The 22,818-nt window shown below is 39.4% G+C and overlaps 2 protein-coding genes across 3 annotated transcripts in view; one reads left to right on the top strand and one right to left on the bottom strand.

Annotated features, from left to right (window-relative positions):
- LOC109043042 (uncharacterized) overlaps positions 1-6,048 on the bottom strand; it is a 38,407-nt gene extending 32,359 nt beyond the window's left edge. Inside the window, exon 1 of one of the 2 annotated variants that reach the window (XM_072303930.1) lies at positions 5,674-6,048. In XM_072303930.1, the coding sequence (XP_072160031.1) occupies positions 5,674-5,900 (227 nt within the window). In that variant the 5' untranslated portion in view covers positions 5,901-6,048. Of the gene's footprint in view, positions 1-933; positions 1,153-5,673 lie in introns of those variants that run through there. The other variant, XM_019060072.2, reaches the window with a different exon arrangement.
- Positions 6,049-7,911: 1,863 nt separating this feature from the next.
- Positions 7,912-22,818, top strand: part of LOC109043128 (uncharacterized) — a 28,470-nt gene continuing 13,563 nt past the window's right edge. Inside the window, exon 1 of the mRNA XM_019060215.2 lies at positions 7,912-8,223. The gene's annotated coding sequence lies outside the window, so the exon portion shown is untranslated. The remainder of the gene's footprint in view (positions 8,224-22,818) is intronic.

Genomic DNA, 22,818 nt, shown 5'->3' with positions numbered 1-22,818 from the left:
ATAAGACAAAATGGGACACCAAAATGATGTTCTCCCAAAATTGTTGAAATAAGTTAATACATTATGACGGGTTGACATTCTCCGCGAAGGAGAGTGAGGTAAAACTCCCGTAAATGAGTTTTAATTTTTTTTTTTTTTTTTTTTAAGTAATAAACAGACCCTGTTTTTGGAATCAAACTAGTAACGGCGTGGTTTCGGACCAGGTTGTGTTGGCGTTGAATGGTTCGAATATAAAATATGAAGTATGTAGGCAAATAAAATCCCTCAGAGTTTTTGGCAAGACACTGGCAGATCATATTCTGAGCAGGTAGTTGAATCGATTTCCGAGGAGAACATCAAAATTTTATTATTTCTCCTCCAAGTGGTTAAGTATACAAATACAAAACCCACACGGAATTTAGGAAGAATATTCCGCCTACATGACAATTTCACAGTAAAGGATCCTCTCACTGCGATAAAAGTTGTAATAATATACGTTTTATTTGCATGAAAATTTGTAGTTCAAATTAAAAATGAATTTTTTAGAGATTTAAAGGCAGCGAAAGTGTAGTAGGAGTACAGTTATTCTCTCTCCGGCAAAATGTGGAATGCCCCCACGTTAGAGTGAAAAAGCCTCCCGCCGCGACAGAAGGTCTCATAAAAGTTTTATTTGTAATAAAATGTGTAGTTCAAATTAAAAATAAAGTTCGAGAGTTGAAACAATTTCTGAGGTGCGATGTATGCAGTTATTTTCGCCTCGTTGGTAAAAAGTGCAATGCCCCACGCCAGGTGGGAAAATAAAAGGATGTGACAAAGGACGAGCTGCGCTCGCAGAAAATATGGAGGCGGGGGGCTAGAAATAGAGATTATAAGGGGAAAAAAGTTGTGATGAATTGAATAAACAGGCATAGTAATGGCGGGTGGGAAGCGTGGAAAAAGAAAGAGGTATCTTACGTGACTTGGCCTTCCATGGTCGAGAGTGAGAAGTTGAGTAAACGGGAACGGGGCGAGTAGCGCATTGCATAGGTGTCGGTCGGCAGGCGCGGGCGAGACGCGAGACGCCAGATACGGTGGGCTAGCGTGCGTTCGCTTAATAAAACAACACGCTAGGAATATAAACCGCTCTGCAATCCGGCAGCTTTATCCCCGACGCTCGGGTATTTGGTCCGACTTCTTTTATTCGCCTGCCCCTAAATGAGCCCTTGTTAAATAAAAACATCACTCGTCTACGTTCGACGGTTCTTCAGATCTTCCCTTTCTGGGTCGCGGTCGGAGCGGACCCGGCGTCATTAACATGTCAATGTTTCATACTACCCGATCAACAGATACAGGCACCTATCGGCTTTGCAGAGAGAACATATCAACTCATCGACAACATCATATCATAATGTTTTTCAACAAAGGCTACCGACTTAGTTCCCTTGACTAACTCGGCACTACTGTTACAATGATGCCGTGTCAGAGTCGGCCACAGTCGGAACAATTTGACCCGGCTTGGAATTTCTAGACGTAGTCGTCAAAAGAAAATTCTCTGACACAAATCTCGCCAAAATACCAATTTTTAGACGTGACCCCTTTATGGCGCTTGAGATACCTCTGAACTTTCTTTTTTTTCCGAAATGATCGGTGACTTAAACACATCATGGCATATTTTGAACACCTTAAACTTAATTTTTCTAAAATTTCAAAAATGAGAAACACCTCAACGCGCGTGAATGACGACGCAGAGGTACAACTATTCGTCCTCGACGGACGTCCGTATTGCATTTGCGAAATTGAAGGCGCGATGGCGTGAGGCGTGGGCTCACGGCGCTCCGCACTCTTTGCTGCCAATGAGGTGTTGCTCAGACTCGAGGGAAAAATTAAAACACCAGGCTCTATTACGTCTCTCATATCTTTGGCTGTGTTGCTCAAGTAGCCCTCAAATTAGCACTACAAAAAAGACAAACGGAACGAACACAACATGAGAATAGAGTGAGGGAATGGACGAGCGTTGACAACGGCGCAGAGATACAACTATTCGTGCTTAGTGGATGTCCGGGTCGCATCTGCAAAATTGAAGGCGCGATGGCGTGAGGCAAGAACTCGTAATGGTCTACTCTATGCGGCCAATGATGTGTACCTCAGATTCGGGAGAAAAGTTAAATAACGAAGGTTCACACACGTCTTTTCTTCTTTCGGCTTGTGTTTACTATCGATTTTATCCTTTTTTCAATTTCATGTCTGATCCTTTAATATGATGTATTTGTAAACTTATATCGAAAGCTTCATGTACCGGTACCACAAGTTCTAAAAATCCGGAAGAGCAAAGTCTGACATTTAAACGGAAAAAAAGATTACTGGGTTTGTGAATGATGGGGGCATTTCTAATTAATTGTGGTAGTACCACAATGTAAGGTCACTAACCCAAATGTTGCGGTACTACTCCAAATTGAGTTGTGGTACGACCACCATTAATTTGAAATGCCCACTCATCCATTAAGTTGGAGTAGTACCACAATTTTAGGGGATAATCCCTAACAAATACTTTTTTGCCGTGTAGCGCTCTTTATCGCAGAATCATCCACAAGTAATCATCAAGAAATAAAGAGACCGAAAAAAATTACTTTTAAGGAGGATGAAGTGAAAAGTGAAAATTAAATGATTAAACTGGATGAAAACTTGGCAGCGGTGAAGAGCTCATTCGATTTCAGTCAGAGGCCTAGCTCGCGGTGGGACCATTCATAACCATCCGCGCAATCCCTGTCACTCGCAAATTTGATCGGGTGTTTGGGTGGGAGGGGGGTAACGAGGTGTCTCTTTGTTCGTGTTGGTAAGGTAATTAACACCCTCTAGGACTACCGTGTCTACGCTTTAACTTGAGGCCGGTTAATTATCGCTATAATAAAGCCTTGTTTGAAATGAACATAAATCCGGTGGACCCCGGTTACTGAACTCGCCAATCCGTGAAAACTCTCAGAGTCGCGTTAAAAACTACCACCTTTAGGAAGGTACTTGAACTATCTTAACCACATACGTACAAGCAACATAGGTGGATCTATGAGAGGGCGGGTAGGCGTAAGGGACGTCCGCTCCCCCCTCTCCCGTTCGCTTAAAAAAAGGAAATAGAAAATGAGAAAAAAGAAGGAAGGAACGGAGGACACACGTAGGAAGGACGCTTATTTTTGGTAATATTCAATGACGAAATTTACAAAAACTGCATGATAGATGCTTTAAGGGTCCAGCCCACGTTCGAATTGGGGCTATCCAACCGGCACGAATTCTTCAATTTCTCAGCCATTTCTGCACGAAATGGCCATGATGATGAGTAGTCGAGTCATGTGAAAAGCTGCTTTCCCGTGGGGCTATTGAGGATTTCTCTAACATCACTATTATTCTATCTTTATCCTTTCTTCAGTGGACAAAAAAATATTGACGAATAATACCAATATATAATCACGAATTCGACTTTAAAATTTCCCGTCGAATTTCATACACCAGGGTCTACGCCTTCTGATGAATCAACGACCTCCTAATTTTGTATTTAATTCCGGCGGACGCAATATTGTTTCGCCCCCGTCAAGGCTATTTCATAATAATACCTTGGAGGGAGGACCTGGACAGCGATTAGTAATATGGCCTGAGCTGAGGCGTTAAAAGGCTTTCATTTATAAGCAAGGAACCTAATGAAAGCTGTTAGCTCAGCTCCCTGTTGATTTCTCTTCTACATGAACACCCTATGTTGCGGTTTTGTAATCCCCCTCGTTAACCTAGCCATATCCTAACAACGCCTAATTCTTGACAGGTGTGAATCACGACCTGACCGGATCTTCACTTTCCACTCAGTGGGTGATCTTTGTTTTGATAGTGCCGGTTACCTCTGAAATGAATAATTGATCCTGCGTTGCATTATTAAAGCCGTGGTTGTATATATTTATACAAATACAAATATATCAACAACGAATAACGCATATTTTGACTTGCACATTTGTTTCATTCATAAAAAAGGGGAAAAAGGAATTTTTTAAGCAAAAAATGTATCGAGCATTTTTTCTCGGGATGTTTACCGATGCATTTTGTGCGATTAAAAATATTCTGAAAGAATTTAAAGTGAGAATGACTTTTTTCCTTTTAAAAAGTCAAAAACAATAGAGATTTAACGTCCTAGTTGAGATTTGTGACATTTTTTACTTCTACCGTCATAATTTGCCGGAGCCCTGAACTTTTCATTCCACATACTTCCATATGGAAGTAAGAAGAACAGAAAAAAATGAAATAAAATAAATGAAGACAAATGTGTAGACAGTAACAATAAAGCCACAATACGCCCATATTTCAGTTTCATGCTGTATTTTTTTTTAAATCAGAAATTATGTATTTTAACTGAGAAGCTTGGAGGTTAATGCGCATAAGTGTAGTTTTTAAAAAAATCGAGGTATTCATGAACTCAACTAAAACAAGTTTGAAAGTATATTCTGTGAAAAATTCACAACTAAAATTTAACTTTGAAGCACCAGAAAGCGAGTTTAAACTTTCTTTCTGCCTTGGGGCTCCACGTAATTTTGAAACTTATGTGCTTCTTGATTTAGCAAAAACTGTACTTATGCGCCCTGTCCTTAAGCGCCTTAATTTATGTTTTACATTGCATTCATATGATGTTCCTACTAACGACCTACTTGGATAAAAAGGGAATAATTTACATGATTTGAGATATTAATTTTTCCTTGAAAAAATGAAACGTAGTTTTGAATCTAGTCAACTATTCATTAAAAGAAGAGACTTTTGTCTTATATTTCGTGAATAGAAAAAATGCCGTGGAGGACAGATGCAATGAGCTACACGCGCCCATTGCCTTCTATCAAGCCATCAAAAGCCTGTTCAATGCAAGTAAGCGTTGGATATTCTTTTCTCCCATAATGTCAGGCTTTAATTTGGGGACCCTGTGAAAAGCACCAATCTTGCTCGGATAGGTTTAACATGAATATGCGCGTCAATCAAATTCGTATCTAACCACCCCCCGGAAGTAAATTACATCCTTAAGACGCATTCATAAATGCGGCTTTTGGGGTCATCTTTCACTGGTGCTCTCTGACTTCTAGATCCGCAGAATATGTCGTATCAAATTGGGATGGCTTCCCACAAGTTTTCAAATTCGGCAATTAAGGCATATTTCGATAAAAGGGCGTATGAGGGTTGCAATGCTGCTAAGATTGTGCAATTTTTTTTAACGTTAGCGGCAGATGAAATTCGATCACGGTCGACTTACTGCTATACAATACTGAGGAAAAACGCGGAGCAAATTAAGGAAAAATTCGTAGCAGCACTGTCGGATAAGTCACTTACAACTAGAGAACTACTTTGTACAATAGCAGCATTGGAGGTCTCAGCATTTGGTAAAAGGACTTGCACACTCAGCCACCAAAAGAATTTTCATTTTAGAACATTTCACAGTCTCATAACCTTTCACTAAAATTTCATGAGCTTCAAATTTAAAATACTTTTTCAAACAACACAGTTGGCATGCTGAAACTACCTTTCCGATTATTATAAACAACTCACCGAATTTACATGATCATGAAAGAAGTATCGCAGATGAATAAAATATATAATATTTTTGAGACCGCGACTGTAAAATCTGCTCGGAGGATCGTAGTCAAGTAAGTGATCATTCAGAACTAATGAACCACGGGGGAAAGTTCAACTATCTAAACTTACCTCAAACGAACGTCGACTAGAGGCTCAACCTCTGGACATACTTCATTAATTCTGTTCCGTGTTAATTCTGAGGTCTCGCAATCGGAATCTGCAGCCGACGAGACGATCTTCTCGCGGATTGTTTCCAACCACGCTTTTATTTCCTCCGCGAGGTTACGCGGCTCTTTCAGCTTCTCGTGTTGACTTATCAGAAGATCTATCACATTTTGTATTAATTTGTCCTCCATTTCTGCAGATTTGCGCACGATAAATTAAGGAAACCCAAAAAAATTTCCAAACAAAACTATCAGATTCGAGGACCCACGCTACTCAACTTGTAAAGAATCAGGGATTAAAAACACACAGAAGATCGCACATACTTGGGTGCAGGCTTTGCTAATTTAGTATTTAATGGAGTTTTTAAAATATTCTATTATATATACTTATTTTTCTCTCTCCTTTTTCAAATCTTGAAATCTAAGATTGCGTCTTTCCGGGAGCCCGAGGTGTAGGACGAATGAAATTATTCAAGGCAGCAACGCCCGGACTAAACTCGTCAGTGCGGAAGTGAGGTTAATTCAAGCGTTGTGATGAAAAATGTTCTACATCATTTGTCAATGCCTCCCGTTGATATTCCCACCCGCTCCAATTGTATTTCGCAGACGTTTCCATGTAAGTTGTTTCATGGACGCGTCAGAATATGGACGGCAAATATCAGAAACAAGACTGGGTCTCCTCGCTCAAATTTTTTGAACAGCGTTCCTTGAACACGATGATTTTTCTCGTATACAGGGCAGGTCAAAAGTAACTGACGAGTGACTTTAGCCTTCTATGGCATGAATTATATGGGATCCGAGATTCTGATACACACTCATCTATTCTGTAGCTAGCATAAAAAACGTGGAGTACCAATTTTTTTTCAAAATTTTCAATTTTTGGGAATTAGTTATCCAAAAGAAATAGAAATACTAATGAAAACTTGCAAGATGAAGCCACAGGGGAAAGTTTTAATTTTTAAAAACCCTACAAATACGTTGTTACGAATTCTTACAGCTGTTGCTATAAAGGGTTAACTTTTGAACGGACAGGACAGGTTATAGGTCATAGTTTGGATTGTATTCCATCATACAGGGAGCTCATTTTTTTCCAGGGAAGGGTAGTGTTTGGTCCCTTTGGGGGGGGGGGGGGTCTTAGAGAGAGGAGGGGGAGGGGGCAACTCAACGACGCACTGCTCTTGCAAAGCGCGCTTCTCGCTAACCTACTAATTTTATAATTGGAAACGGAGCATGGCCGATCAATCAAACAACCGCAATTGCATCATCAAACTGAACGAGAATCTGCAACTTATTCGAATTTTTCTACGAAGCACGCAGAAATCATTTCGTTGAAGCGGCTTAGTTCAATTAAGTGGCACAAGCATCGGAACATTCATTCGTTGAGAGAACTCTAGCCCTTGCTGAAAAGTTACCCACAATATACACTTTTCATCGCTATATCCAGAGCTATACCATAAACTTTCTCACGTACTAAATCGTAAGTAGCTTGTGGATATGCACTTACATTTATACAGGAGCAGAGAACGTTCCGTCGCATTCTTATCAAATGATTTTATTGACCCCCAAATATGGCTTCTGACTTTAAATATGTTTACTCAAAATTTCGCATTTTTGTCCGCCAATTACAGTCCGTCGCGGCTCAAATTGAAATTTTAGGACGTTATTGTCACGAAATGGGATATTATTAATCAAGTAAAAATCTGCATACTTATAGTCTCCAGTGCAAGGATCAATAATTTCAGCCTCCGTTTTAATCACTGAATTTGTATTATTAATTTCACTGCCTTTACTCGCAGGTGCAATTACTATATTATTATTATATCTTCATGTTAATAGGTCTTTTTATGATCAAGGGGGGAGGGGGTGGGTGCTATTTTATGGCAACACTTGGTATGATCTTTGGGCATCCGGAAGTCTATGCATGATTTTTTCCAGTGAGCTATCACATGTTTTCTCTCATTTTGCAAGGGGACGTAAAATAGATCGTAATTTTAACAGGTCTTTCTATGATCAAGGGGGGATGGGGGTGGGTCCTATTTTATAGCAACACTTTTTCTGGTCTTTGGGCATCCGGAAGTCTATGCATGATTTTTTCCAGTGAGCTATCACACATTTTCTCGCATTTGGCAAGGGGATGAAGAGGAGGAGTGCGTAGAGCCCACGCAGGAGTGAGGGATGATTTTCGGGGGATGCGGCGGTAGTCGTGCAGAGGCGAGCGCCGGCGCTGAGCGGAAAGCAGCCCGCTGTGCACCCGTGCAGCGGTTTATATAACCAGCGAACGCCAGGGGTAGTCCTCTACACGCGACGCAACAAGTGGCGCTACGAAAGTTCATCAGCGTACCAGCCTGCTTACATGTTTTCCCGCCGTAATTAGTTCGTCAACAGTTTTGGGGGCTTTCGAGCGTGCTAAAAACTCAGCGCTTAAGTTAACCGTTGCACCCGGTCTTCAAACATATTTACCAGTTGATTTATCGTCGTCGGTTTCATTTTGCCTTTCCATCAGCTACTCAAGCTAGTAAGTGGTTTTTTCTCTACTATGCGTTCTGTTCTTTCAATATTCCATTTTTCATATCTCCTTTCCATCGACGAATAATCTAAAAAAATTGCCCCTCGGATTTCCTAGGGCCAACAAGCGAATTCGGAACACCCAATGTTGGATGTTACGTCTAATTAATACTAACTTTTGATCGAACACTGCTGAACACGCTGTCAATTCATAAAAAAATTTGCGTGAATATGGTGTAAATCAGTATGTAAAATTATTTTATTTTTTATAATTAAAAATTTACCCACTGGCTTTTGATGCCAATTTTAAGTCACACCGTATAAGTAGATAATTACCTTAAAATTACACCCAAAAATAAAATGAATAAATAAAATTTCCTTTAAATGAAAAAAGTCTCTAAATTAGACTTTATACTCGTACAATTGAACCCCAGAAAAAATTTAAATGATTACATAACCTGATGTACAAATCAGAATTGAAAGGGATGACTGCTAACTTAAAAATGCGCGAGATAAGCTACATCGTGAAAACAGAAAGCTGACCTCAAAAACCAACTTATGACCTGACCTCTTTTGAGAAAACTATTGACGATTTCGGCATGCAGTTTACGAGTAAAGCAAGTCGTATCGGTTATTGTTGGATCGTTTCGTGGGCTCTTTGACGAGCCTTCATTGAGCTCATTTAATGAAATTTTTCTTATTTGCGGCGATTTTTTGACATCAAGTCAAACAACATCTCAGCAATTTTTGAGTTATTTGTAATTTTCCAACTTCACTCTGTGACGCAAAAGAACATAAAAGAACAAGGCAAGAGTAAAAATATTTACCTCGCAGACATATGGTACAACTATTCCAATGGCGTTATCATGAACCCTGATGAGGTTTGTTTGCTTAAAGGCTTAGAAAATCCGAGATGACTAGAGTAACGATACCCAAGCAGATATCTAAGTCTTTCCTACAGTGCATATAGTCTGCCCGCAAAACTCAAATAACGGCAACGCGATGTTAAGTTCGTTACGATAAAATCACTTCACAAAAAGTAGGACAAACAACATGATCGAAAATAGATCGATAAATATGATGCTGAAAACATTGGAAAACGCCTTCTCAAAAATAAAATGAAATAAAATAATTAAATAAACAAATCCATGAAAAAAAGAAAAGAAAAATGGGCAACCCGATCAAAACTTTAACAGATGTAAAAAGCATAGCGCCTAAAATCATGCAGGAGGATACTTCGCCGGAAGAGTGTGCTGACTGAATAGGAAACCCTTGAATCATTTTTTTCCCCATTTTTCACAAAACTCGATTTCGGTTAACCGCTTTAATCTTGTAATTAGAAATAAACGTCCAATCAAGACATGTAAACCATGAAATCCAGTTAAAATAAAGAGTTTCCAAATACCGTATCATTAAATCTGAATATAGAGTTTAGATACTCATAGGTTTGAATTACTGTAAAATACACCCCTGATGAAATAGACGATATCAGTCTAATTTTTGTTTTTTCGAAATTATTCACAGTTAACATCACGTAACAAAAAATACTGATATTAATAAGGCTAACGTATTTAATAAAGGAATGTCTATAAATCTTATTGATATAACTTTATATGGTGGCAAAATTCATTAAGTCGTTTCATGTTCTAACACCAACACTGCCGTGCTAAGGAAAAACGTCGTATGAACCTTCAGGCGTTGCCAAATTTTCTTTGATAAAACACGAATTCCCCGGTACACTTATTAATATTTTTCTTTCAATTTTTTCAGAGCATTTTGTTCGTATTTTAATCTAAAGCTCCTGAAAATTTCAAGGAAAAATATTCATAATTTTCCGCAAAAATAAATATTTCATCAAAGGAAATTTGGCAACTCTCGAATGTTCATACGGCGTTCTTTCTTAGCACGGCAGAAAGGGGCCACTCTCAAGAGGGCCTCAGGCCTCGCCCCAGGCTGCTTGCCACGCGGAGTGTCCTAGCACGAATGGACGCACGGTTACGCGTCTGTTAATGGCAGCGGAAACTTGCGTTATTCGAGAACTCCAGCTTTGTAACGCAGCCGGGGCCATCTCTACTGGAGCCCGGAGGTCCGTGACTACACCAAACAGCAGAAAATCCTCTCGTTTGACACGTCTTTCTCCACCGCAGGCCATGGCAATAGTTGCCAGATAGTGCTGAAAATCCATACTTTCCCCACTTAACCCTATGTAAAATATCTACATTTAATTGCACAATCTGGCAATTTTAATGGCAATCCCAGAGAGAAAAACAAGAGCCGTATAATTTGAATTACGCCGCTCCGAGCGAAAAACCTTTGCATGATTTATCAAGTCGGTAAGGTGAGTCGTCTCGCATTGGCCGCAAAGTTTCACTCCACCCCCAAATTTTTAGCCAATCTGGGAATTGTTACTAGAGTTTTTTGCGCGGTAGAATAGCTTAAAAACGAGGAGACATTTACCCGTCAAAACGTTAAAAATAACTTTTGCAGCGCCGGAGCTGTGCGCACTTTTAGTATATTTTGTACTTTCCGAACCTGTGTTCAATAAAAATGAAATATAAAATGGAGTGAACGTTTCCAGAGGTTCTCTAGCTTCCCTTGACCACTCTACAAATATCTACATGCTTACACTTTAATAGCCCTGTGTGATTAAGTGTAGAGTAATTATCGTCTCAAGGGTGCTAAAATAATATTCATTGTGGGCGCTACGTATGCATTCACAATGACAGATCAAACTAATTCTGATCCAAGCCAAGAAATAAAAACGAAGTAAAAACTTCTGACTCAAACATTAAACATTCTTACTTTAGACGCAAAAAGATGCGGTACCTCATTGCTGTTTTCCTAGTCTAAATGATAAAAGATACTTCATAAATGAAAGAATTTTCAATGGAGCTTCAAAAAAGACATAGGATGCTAGAGAAATGATTGACAAGGCAAATTACAGCAGCTTCATGGTGCAAGGGTGTTCATAAGTCATATTGTAATAGATACTAATAAATAATTAATAAACTTGAAGTGGACGGTACACAAAAGCGCAAACCCCAAAAGTGAGGAATGCATGGCCTGATAGCGCAAAAGGTGAGTGCTGAGACTCACCCCAAAAGCCCAAATCCTTGAATGAAAGAAAACTTAAGACGAAGCATATTCATGATTTTTTTGACGTCTTAACTAGGATTTTATGCAAGGAACTGTAGACCGGCTTCGAAGATTGTTCTTTGAAATTTTCACACTTGAACGTCAAAGGTATTTTTTGAAAGATGAAAAAATCCAAACAAAGGACAACTCATTAAAGTAGGTTTAAGGAAACTCTACAAATTTTGCTCAAATATCTAATATTTTTGCAATTTCGAGGATCGTCAACGTTTTAAAATATTTAAACAATCAATGCGTTTTTCGGAAAATGGCCAATGCTGAGAAAAAAATCATTGATAGTTTATTTTATCGACACAATGCGCGACGCTGAAATTAAGTTGAGGCGTAAAAATAACACGCAAGGTGCCCCCAATTATTATTGCATGCAACGAGCACTGAGAAAAGTTTATTTTAACGACTGGATGCAACTATTCGAGCTTCACGGATGTTAATGTTGCCTACGCACGGGTGTGAAGGCGTTTTGGCTCTCCAGGCACTAACTGCTTCACCCACGGTGCGGCGCGGCGGCGGGCTGTATTGCGGGTATCCAAAATGACACAGCACCTTCGCTTTTTCGTTTTTACTACGCACGAATAGTTGCTCTACAAATCATCATCAGCACATCGCTTTATCAAAACTGAATACGGATGCACAAAAAAACATCTTACGCATGTGTCCAACTGTCCGCGCGGATGTAGATAGTGAATGTATTTGTAGTGGAAACGAGGAATTGAGGGCGCTCTGTCATTTTGGATCCTCGCAGTGCAATTCGCTGAGCGCGCGATGCGACGCAAGTGAAGCAATGAGTGGTGAATAATGAGTGCCGGAAGAGTCAAAACGCCTTCGCTTCCGTGCGTATGCAACATGGACATCCTTGGAGCTCGAATAGTTGTATCCAGGTGTCATAACGAAATTAGATTTTTGTTCGTGCATGCTATACTCGACGAGATTGCTTTGCTTTCTCCAACACCCCAACCTAAATATGGTGTTGTCCATCGCGCCGATAAAATTAACTGTTACTGGTTTTTATCGTAACATTGTCAATTTTCCGAGAAATGAAAAATACGAGGGTCATCCAAAAAGTAAGGTTCCCTACCTTGTATCTTCCGAGCGAAACAAGATAAATTAAATCGGTAAAAAATCACATATCAGGCATACTCTAAGCTTTAAAACGAGCTCAAGTTTTTGAAAATCGGTCGAAGGATTCGCGAGTAAACTTAATTTTACAGAGACGACTTCCTGTCGGCGCGTGCCCACCTCCGGGGTCAGGATGCGCGGAAAGTCGATTATTGAAGACTCGGGTTATCGCCTCTATACATCACATCAACAAGGAATTTTAAAGTTTTCATTGAGTAGGCCTTACCTTACTTTTTGACGTAGTCTCCACATCTTTTTTTGACATTTCTGGTATCATTACAGCCTCCTCAGCTCTTCTTGATGCCCTCCGGGTATAGAAGCTTTCGCCTTGACTCTAAAACCAGTCATTGACAGCTATCTGTGCCTCTGAATCGGTTGAAAATCGCTTCCATCGTGGAAGTTTTTCCGCTCGGGAACAAATAAAAGTCACATGAAGCTAAAGTAAGAGAGTTTGAAGGATTAGGGGAAAATTTCCCTACGCAAAGCAACTGATTTGGAAGTGGAGATCGCTGTCAATGACTGGTTTTGGAGTCAAGGCGAAAGCTTCTTCGCGGAAGGCATCAAGAAGCTGCTGTAATGATACCAGAAATGTCAAAAAAAGATGTGGAGACTACGTCAAAAAGTAGGGTAAGGCCTACTCAATGAAAAACTTTAAAATTCCTTGTTGATGTGATGTATAGAGGCGATAACCCGAGTCTTCAATAATCGACTTTCCGCGCATCCTGACCCCGGAGGTGGGCACGCGCCGACAGGAAGTCGTCTCTGTAAAATTAAGTTTACTCGCGAATCCTTCGACCGATTTTCAAAAACTTGAGCTCGTTTTAAAGCTTAGAGTATGCCTGATATGTGATTTTTTACCGATTTAATTTATCTTGTTTCGCTCGGAAGATACAAGGTAGGGAACCTTACTTTTTGGATGACCCTCGTAGTACAAAATTGCACTCTTAAAATATGGGCTACGGCCCTGCATTTTCTGACCTAAGAACGACGAATGCAGCAGAGTCGTTTCATAGACGCCTCAGAGAAAACCTTTCGAACGTGTATCCCGACATATTTGTTTTTGTAGAAGAATTAAAAAAAGTCTGACAAGAAAGCAAGACAGAAATGTGCACAAAACCTGCGGTCAGTTCAGAACATGGTGAGGCAGGACCCAAAGCTTGTAGAAAAAAAGTTCAGTACTTCAGTACGTTATTAATTGCTTCAGGGTCATCAAATTAAAGCACCAGGAGACCGGGCTTATAAAACACGAATCAATGACGAAGTACTTCAAGGAAGCTGGTCTAAAGTTCTCCCCTTAAAATCCTGGGGAAAGGGTTGAAAAAACCAAGTGAATATTTTGTTATGAGATTTCCTTCATTTGTGTTTTCCCGCCTTCAAAGAATCGACACAAAAATAATCACTACAATTTTGTGTTTATTACGTCGTTTGTCTTTTGGACGGAGACCGTTATTCGTATCACGAGTGATTAAAAAATATTGTTACAATGCAGTCGGATTTCTAACATAGATGGACAAAATTTCGTCTCCTCTCCTCAAGTTTCAAGGGCAATCGTTTCTGCAAACGATTTCCTACTTTCACTAGGTGTCTTAAAAGCACAAATCTTCATTCTCGCTTTTGGGATTTGCGTTTTTTTTTTTTCTTTTAAATTTGTGCTTTTGGAATTTTACTAATCAAGTCGCAATTGTTGTCACCAAAAACTGATAGACATCTGATTTTGCTAATAAATTGATTTATTCGTCGTGTCATTTCTATTGGGAAAATCAATTAACATATCTGAGGAAGTAAACTTTTTTTTCGTTCACATCCATAAGAAACCTTAGTTTCACCATGTCCAAATTGAAAGCTGAAATAGCCACGAACCAAATAGTTGGTGTCGTGTACTTGTACCTGTTACACTCCATCGCGAGTATTTGAAATTGGTTACCTGGGGCAGACAAAACGAAACGATCTCTGAAGAAGAGTTTATCTGAACATGGTATGCTGGGTATACCATGACGGGAAAATGGACCACTTTTAGCAGAAAGGAACCAAGCCACATCAGCCATTATCGTATTCAACTAGGCAATTTAATGTATTTTACAACAGAACGTTCGTGCGGATTCCTTTGAAATAATTTAAGGAATTTGCCTCGTATCATGCAGAAAATTCACTGAAATTAGCACAAAAATCCGCACAACCGTTTCCGCGTAAAAACTGAAATTGCCCAATTAAATTTGGCTATAGTTGATGTGGCTTGGTTCCTTTCTGCTCAACGCGGTCCAAATAGCATTTAATTGCGTTCTAAAACAATCATGGGTTTGACCTCGAGAGGCGAATATTACAGCCTCTGCAATCTGTAAGGCAATATCTTCCGGGAGGCTCAATCGAAATGGTGGGCGTCTATGAATCCTAATAAACCAAATTAAGGTTTTTAAGTGCCTCGTCGATGGTAATAGATTCAGTGTTATTGTGTGTATAAATTATGACATAAAATTTGACTTCACCGTGTAAATATATTAATTGAAAAAGTATTAAATTCAGATTCATTAACTCTGAATATAAAAATCTGGATAACTCTCGTGCCAAGAGAGAAGGCTGACCCCTGGGGTCAAGGACGGGGTAGCGCTCAGTAATATTCTCTCGTTCATGTTTTGTGTTCATCCGATTCATTTTTGTGAATCAGATCTCTATAAATTCCTAGTCACCTTATCAAAGTTTAATCAATAAAAAAGAGTCCTCTGGAATAGTTGCGGCAATTTGCATTTGTGTTTTTCGTTCATTTTTGTTCTTTCATTTCCCGGTTGTGAGAAAAGATTCGATCTTCCCTCGAGCGTCTCGGTTGTAGTTTTTATTGTGTTCATGGCTTGCGTTTCATTCAACTTACGTTGTTATTTTGTCGTATAATGGGGCTGTCAAAAGTTGCTTCTTTTTATTGAGCAGTTGATAATAAAGACTCGACAAGAAGCTTGCCCAATAAGCATCGTTAGTGTTATGCAAAATTGCAAGTTGCATCTTTCATCGTAGGTGTTGGTGAAATCGACAAGTTAGGTTGGAAAACTTCAAATGCTGCCAAGCGAAAACGGAATTATCGGGTCTTACAGCCCGGATTAAGAGTTTCCTTGTGGGATTAATTTCGGCGATAGCTTCCTAGAGAAATTTTCTTAGAGAAGGTGACGCGATTGAAACAAAAGTTCTTGATTCCTTCGAGGCGCGGATGGGAGGCGGAAAAAGTGATGAAGGAGTCGTAAGAGGTGATTGAAGAGGCGTCTGCTCCAAATTAATCTCGGATCTTCGACCTGTTTATTCGGATGATCGAATACTCACTTTCAAACCTTATTTCGTCGAAGTCTTCATCACCCCTGACTTATAGGAAGGAAAAGGAGAGAAAAAGAAAAAACGGAATAGCAAGTTTCTGTTTCAGTTTGATGAGAACTTGAAGGCGGAGAGCGTCAAAATGGGCTAAAAGAAAAATAAACATAACGAACTTTCGGAAGTTCAGTGTGTACGTCACAGACATAGTCACTTAAAAAGCTGTGATTGAAAAAGCAAAGGGAATCATTTTACGCACGAGTAACAGGTATGATATTCAACACGTAATCACCGCCCGCATGGTATCTACTGTGTTTACCTAACTTTTCGAAGTTTCCAGGGAGCTCTCCAAACTTCAGAGTGACTTCAAAAATCTCCTACGGAAATAAATTTCTGCGAGACGTAAATTGATATTCTTATCCATGAGTTTGTAACTGGCGGTGGCGTGCCGTGACATTTGGATGCCTTGGGCGAATATGTCTGTAGATGTCCCTTACATTGTGCCCCCCCCCCCCTCTGAATGTATACCATACTCAAATCCTATTTCCCCAACACACCCCTCTCCTCCAATCAAATATCAACCAAGGTAGTGAATTTTTAGATATTATTTTTAATTTTGCAAGTAATAAGAATAATTTTAAATATTTTGATAACATATCCTTTTACTATGAATTTGATAAAATTACTATTTTTCAATGTGCAGTTGTCGCTTTAGAATAAAACATGTCCCAAGAAACTCTTGATGATATCCGAATGTTTAGGCATTTATTTGCGAATATCGGTTGATCTTAGTGGCTTTTATATTATTAGGTGTTAATTAATAAATATTCTCAGACGGAGCAAAATACCTACCTACCTACCTACCAAAAAAAAAAAAAAAAAAAAAAAAAAAAAAAAAAAAAAAAAAATCTGACTTGATGATTCCTCCAGGATGGGCCTCTCTCTTATGTTACATACATTACCTACTATGCCACTAGTATAGAGAGTTTTTCGAAGCTTTCATCTGAGAACTGCATGTTACTAAGAACAATTTTAATGCACATGAACCTGTACTTAAATTACGTTCAATGAGTGATCAAGTTATAAAACATTTGATCTTGATTTTTTTACCCTCTCAATTTTTCATTTCTCTATACATTCCTATTCACACATCCATTTCTTTTATTCTTACGTATGAAAATAAAAATAAAAATGAATCATGCGAATGGAGTGCCTCGTATTTGAAATGTTCACATTGCCTCGACGTTTGCTTTCCGCTTGTATCTCTATATCAGCATGTGACAAGTTAAAAGTGATCGCAGTCGTAAGTTTTGTTGTCAGTTTGACAATTCACTGAAATTTCATTAAGAAACTAATTTTTACGCATTAGATCAACTGCAACCTACATACTTGGCGGGGATTGAATGCAAATTGAGGAACGTTTACGAATGGATTTGCGCTCGAGGGAAATAGGTGAGAGTGCTATGCGCTTTGGAAAGAAGTAGCTCAACTCTGTGCGACAAAAAATCGATAATGGGCTGTTAGATAGGGTTTGAAAGCAATCTTCTTTTTACATACTTCTTTAATCAAATTTTCCGCAGGAAACGATTTATGTGATGAAAATTGCAAGTTTCAACGAATTTTATTGCTCGGTTCGCGAGACAAACCAGCCTAAACCCATCGAATATATAGTGCGTCAACGTTATTAAGCTTCACGATTGAACTCAAGTAGACGTTGGTTTATTTATCGGTGGAAGTTCCGCTTTTTGATCCAGAAAATTTTTACCTTACACATACAAATTCTCAATATACCTTAAGGTACAATTTTGTACCTCATAGAGGATTTTATCCAAATAAATGATACCACGTCGTTTGATGAGAAAGAATGACTGCATGAGAATTGAAATCGAGAATTTAAATACATATCTGAATAGCACCAAAGCCATTGAAATTTTGAAAGTTGAGCTCGCAGTTTATGCGAAAAATGCGCATAAGGAAATTGAACAAAATTACACGACAGAAGTAAAATGATTACGCATCTATATTGAAACTACAAAGTGTATATCCCTTTTCGCAAGGAAGCAGATATCCTGTCACGTATTACTATTTTGAAGGTTGACTGGTTATTGCTATGTCATAAATCGTCTCGTGCACTGGGCGGCAACCTTCTAATTATTTTATACCTTTTCAATGTATAAGGTGTCTCAGACTAGCCGTGCCAGGCAAAGGTTTACTTTCTCGGTTACTTTGAGTCGAACAAAGTTGATAACCGAGGAGCTGAATGGGGGATTGACCTCAAGAATTCTGAATACCATCCACCCGAAGTTCCTCTTCCCCCCGGTCCTTCTTAGAAACCAAAAGAGGGGTCCTACCTTTGAAAATCGGGGTATCCATCACAATTTAGACATTTCTTTATCAAAATGAGAGAGATAATACTGACCTGGCTTGTTACCAGAAAGTCCAAATTATGCCCTTCCCTGGCCGAAAGACTGACACCAGAAGTTTGGGAGGGAGCCTTTCTCAATGAAATGATAGGTCACTAAGTTGACGTAGAGGCGATTTCTAAAGTTATCGAGCCCAAGGTATCAAAGTCTAATGGTTCCGAAGCCCTCCCCCCGGGAGGGGGGGTGGTCGCTTATGGGTACTGAATGAAAAAGCCCTACATATGTTAATTAAACTCATAAGTTTAGAGCCCTCCTTCTACTTCATCAGCGAGGCCCCGGGAGGTTTCCGTATATTGTTAAATTTGCATTCCTCGGGGTCCTCTACTCTTGGTTTCACCTTTCTTCCAGGCCTCTACGTCAATTTTGTAACCAAGCGTTTTATCGAAGGGCTCTGTCTCTGAACTCTAGGAGTCAGTAATTCGGACTAAAGGATGGGCTGATTTTGAACGTTTTGGTTTCAATTTTAGTAAAAATGTCCCGCGTTTCGTGATCTTGATCAAATAATATCACAAATGTGATGGGACATTCGATTTTCAACTGCAGGATCCCCCATTTGGTTCCCAAAAAGGATCAGGAGAGAGGGCTCAAGGTTATGAAATTCGACCTTCTTGGGACCGCCACTCGTCTCTCTACTTTGTCCGACCTAAAATAACCTTGTAAAACGCCTGATATGAGAACTATATGTATGGACGTATTTCTGTCAAACGGAACTAAGCGCCATAGAGGGAGGAAGGTAGAGGGAGGCTTGGATTGGCGGCGGAACCGGGCGTCGGGCTCATTTCGTCCTATACTTGCAATGCTTTTCCATGGCGCTTAGTTCCGTTTGACAGAACGCGCTATCCGGCATTCTAAATTCCTCAGAAGGAACTCAAATTGACGCTTAGTTCCGTTTGACAGAAATAGGTACGTCCATATGATGGGACACTATATTTCTGTATACCTACTCACCAGATACAGAAAAAAAGAGCACGGGGATTTTGGATGATATGGACATTCGCAATTAATTATGAAGGTACCCCAATAAATTAGTTCACTAGCGTGAATACAAAGGGCTTATGTATCTGTCTCCATTTGGCGGTAAAATTGACTAGACCCTCCTATGATTGTATTTTAGTAGATTCAAAACTTTGCTTTTTAGGAGTTGCTATGTCGATTTTAGCCAACCCGTAGTTTCCCACGTGAGGAACGTAACTCCATTCCAAGGTTGCAAAATTGGAATAAACAATTTAATTTTGTATAAAAATTTACCATGGTACCAGTGCGATTTTTATCAAAAATTTTACTGATAATTTGCATGGCATCAAAGGCAAAATTGTGGAAATTTTCAAGAAAATATGCCCAAGATTCTCTCGGTGAAAATTCAATTTTCGAATAGAAATTTGGCAACATTGAAACTTAGTTCTTTCCTTTCGCACGGAAAACGACCAACTGTGCGGCGCAGACACCGTTATCATGCGACGACTTGAAAAACTCTGAGAGCGCGTCGAGACGACTACTCGGAACACACTCATGATTGGAAAAGGAAATTACCTCGCTCGTCATGGAAAAACAGGAGAAACTTTGATTTTCAATTCAAATTTTACCGAGGTCAGCCCGAGCTTAGCAGAGGAGGTGAATTCAAGTTCGTGCTTAACTTTGCCGCCCGCTCACTTGACGACGCCTAGAATAGAGCGTCACGCTGCGCTGCGCCACGCCGATTCAAGTCTCTTCGCATGGAGGTTTATAGACGGGGGTGAATGTTTGTGACAGAACCTTCATAGGAGAGGGTAGAAAATCACACGCACAGCCGTGCGAGCAACGTAGCACACCTTACACCGAGCGGGAACCCGATAAGCTTGTAGAGGCTTTCGTCTACGTTCATACTTTGATCTGAACCGGGAACGAACATTTAGACGGAGAAAAACGTTTTTTCATCGCGCGAGGCTGGTCTCAATTTTGATTTTTAGCAAACCATCGTAAAATGGAGCCTTGAGGCCAAATTAAACGGGAGATTGGAAACCCATAATGAAAGCTAAAATTATTCGAACGTGGGAATTCAATGTTCCCTTGGCATTTTGTATAATTCTGATACTTTTAGCTTTAATATAGGGTCTCTAACAGAGTTTTACATGCGTTGCATTTTGCAAAAAGGTACCGAGAGCATTCCAATGTTGCTGAGATTGTGCAACTTACATTCTTTGCAAGAAAATTACTGAAATCATGCACAAAATTAATTTACAAAAGTGATTTGCGTCTTGAATTGTAGTTCATTGGGAGTGCAGATAAAACTTGTTCAGACGATAAGTGTATATTTGTAAGGTAAAAAAAAGTTGCACAATCTTAGCGACATCTTGGCACCTTCTTGCAAAAATGCAATTCACATGTAATTATAGCTGTAATTTGAGCATTGATATAGGTATAATAAGATATTTGAGGGAAGTTGAATTTTTACTCACCATGGAGTTACGATTTTTTTTCTTTCTTTTTAACTGGAAAATCATTAACGAGAATGAATTAAAAAATTGAATAACGATTCTGGGAATATTTTTTCGTCCCAAGTAATACTTTCTATTGACGTACTTTTTTTTTCCTTTTAAGTTCTGACTCTCAGAAAAAATCCAAAAATTTAACCTGTCAAAATAGGAATGTTAAGGAGACCTACTTTCATACTGACCAGGAGAAAACTTATAAAGACAGAATATTTATCCCCCCCCCCCCAAAAAAAAAAAAATCTTCAGTAGTACGGCCCCAGCCTCCCTCCCGAATGCAAACGTGATGCCGAGGGCGAGACGTTCCCTATTCTCGACCCCTGCCCACCTCCCCTACCCCTCACCCCCGTCGCTCTTACGATACCTATTGCTTGACAACGAAAGCTATTACGTGTTCTATCCACTATTCGAGACGGTTTAAATTAGAGAAAACATGGTTGCAGTTTTCCCTGTCACTCTATTTTAAGAGAGAGAGAGAGAAGGAGACACAGAGAGGAGGAGGAGAGACTACGCTTCGCTGCCTGAATTTTAATCAGTGAAGGATAAATAAACGCGGATTATCACCAGTTTTTGAAGGATATGCGCACTCTCTTTCTTTCATCCCGGCAGACTTCTCATTTTATTTCAGACCGCAATCAAGATTAATGTAAATAATTAAAAGACTTATCCACCCACTGTGCAGAGGGCGAGATAATGGGTGTGGGGCAGAGGGTCATTTTTTAGCTTTTTGCGCTTTAGACGCCACAACACAATACCTCAGGCAACGCTTTGGGAGTGAGGCAACAGATGGTTGAGGCGAATGGGGAATGGCAATCTTCCTTCTCTTTAGGTTTCACGAGCATGGCGACTATATGCAATAGGCACTCCACATTCCAGGCTCGATATGTGTTTTCATGATTTTCAGAAGAAAAATAAGTAATTTTACATTTTAGTAGGATTTTTCAGGAGATTTTTATGACATATCATCAATTTTTTACGCAAACCAAAATTTTCATATATTTCGCGTGGCTCGGGCTCAGTTTTTTTATTTTATTTTTTTTTTATTTTATAAGTGGCAACCTTAAAGCCTACATCTTAGAACACTGCAGAGAAGGGCATAAAAGAAGATTAAGCGTATTATTATCGGAGTATTAGGTGATCGATCTCTCTCATCGCCATCATATTTTATTTACCATATGTATATACTAATTTGGAGGCTAGACAAACAGGGTCACGGCCCTAGTCAGAAGTTAGAAAAAGAAGAAGAAGATTATCGGATCAATATCACTTTACTTAACCGTGTCTTCCGTTCATTCTTTTTGGGGTATTGAAGGTGCATCATTTGGCACTACGGCGTGTTTATCTATCGTTGTTTCAAAATGGTATGTGAAAGTTTTGAAAATTCAAACTCTAAGTGGTTGAAATTTTTAATTGGTAGTTTTTCCGGTAGGCACTCCTTTAACATTCACAGGGTATGAAAGCAGTGTCAATGTCTTGACGCTGAATCCTTCTTCTTCAACTTACTTTAAATTTCTAAGGAGAGAGCATAATTATAAATACGCGAAAGCGAGGATGGTAAATCAAAAGTTTTCGATACAGAAGATTATTGCGAGTTTCTCAATAATAGACACTGAAAAGGAGGGCGAATAAAGAGATATGCCCGTATTATCGTGAAACTTTTTTAAATATTCCTTGAGCATAGTGACAACAGGTTGCCGATTTTACATTACTTTAACTGTCATCATTTATGCTATTTATGTTGACATAACCTCATCCTGTGGAATTTAATTGTGCTGATAAATAAGTTCGATTTATTGCTACACAGCATCTTGATAAGAAAACTAGAAAAGCACTTTATTCTCAAAGTTAAGAATTACCTGTTTTGTTCTACTTCCCTGAATGACAACCGATTATCAGTGTTGCACAAAGTTCAGGGCCGGATTAGGGGTGTCGCACGAGGCGCCGCTGTCTTAACAGGGGCATCTGGATGAAAGAAGAGAAAAAAGAAGAGGAATAAAAGGAGAGACAAAATTTAAAAAAGGGTGGAGAGAAGGGAAAAAAGGAGTAAGGAGATGAAAGGAAAGAGTTCAAAGTTTGAAAAGCCGCCGAAGGTGTAGATTCATTCTTTCAAAAGTTACGGGTTGCCTCTTGCATTGACATGAAGAAAAATACGTATTT

Source organism: Bemisia tabaci, chromosome 1 (assembly GCF_918797505.1).
Source record: "Bemisia tabaci chromosome 1, PGI_BMITA_v3".
NCBI classification, from domain to species: domain Eukaryota; kingdom Metazoa; phylum Arthropoda; class Insecta; order Hemiptera; family Aleyrodidae; genus Bemisia; species Bemisia tabaci.
The sequence above is the reverse complement of the archived record's forward strand: the minus strand, read 5'-3'. Positions and strand labels throughout refer to the sequence as shown.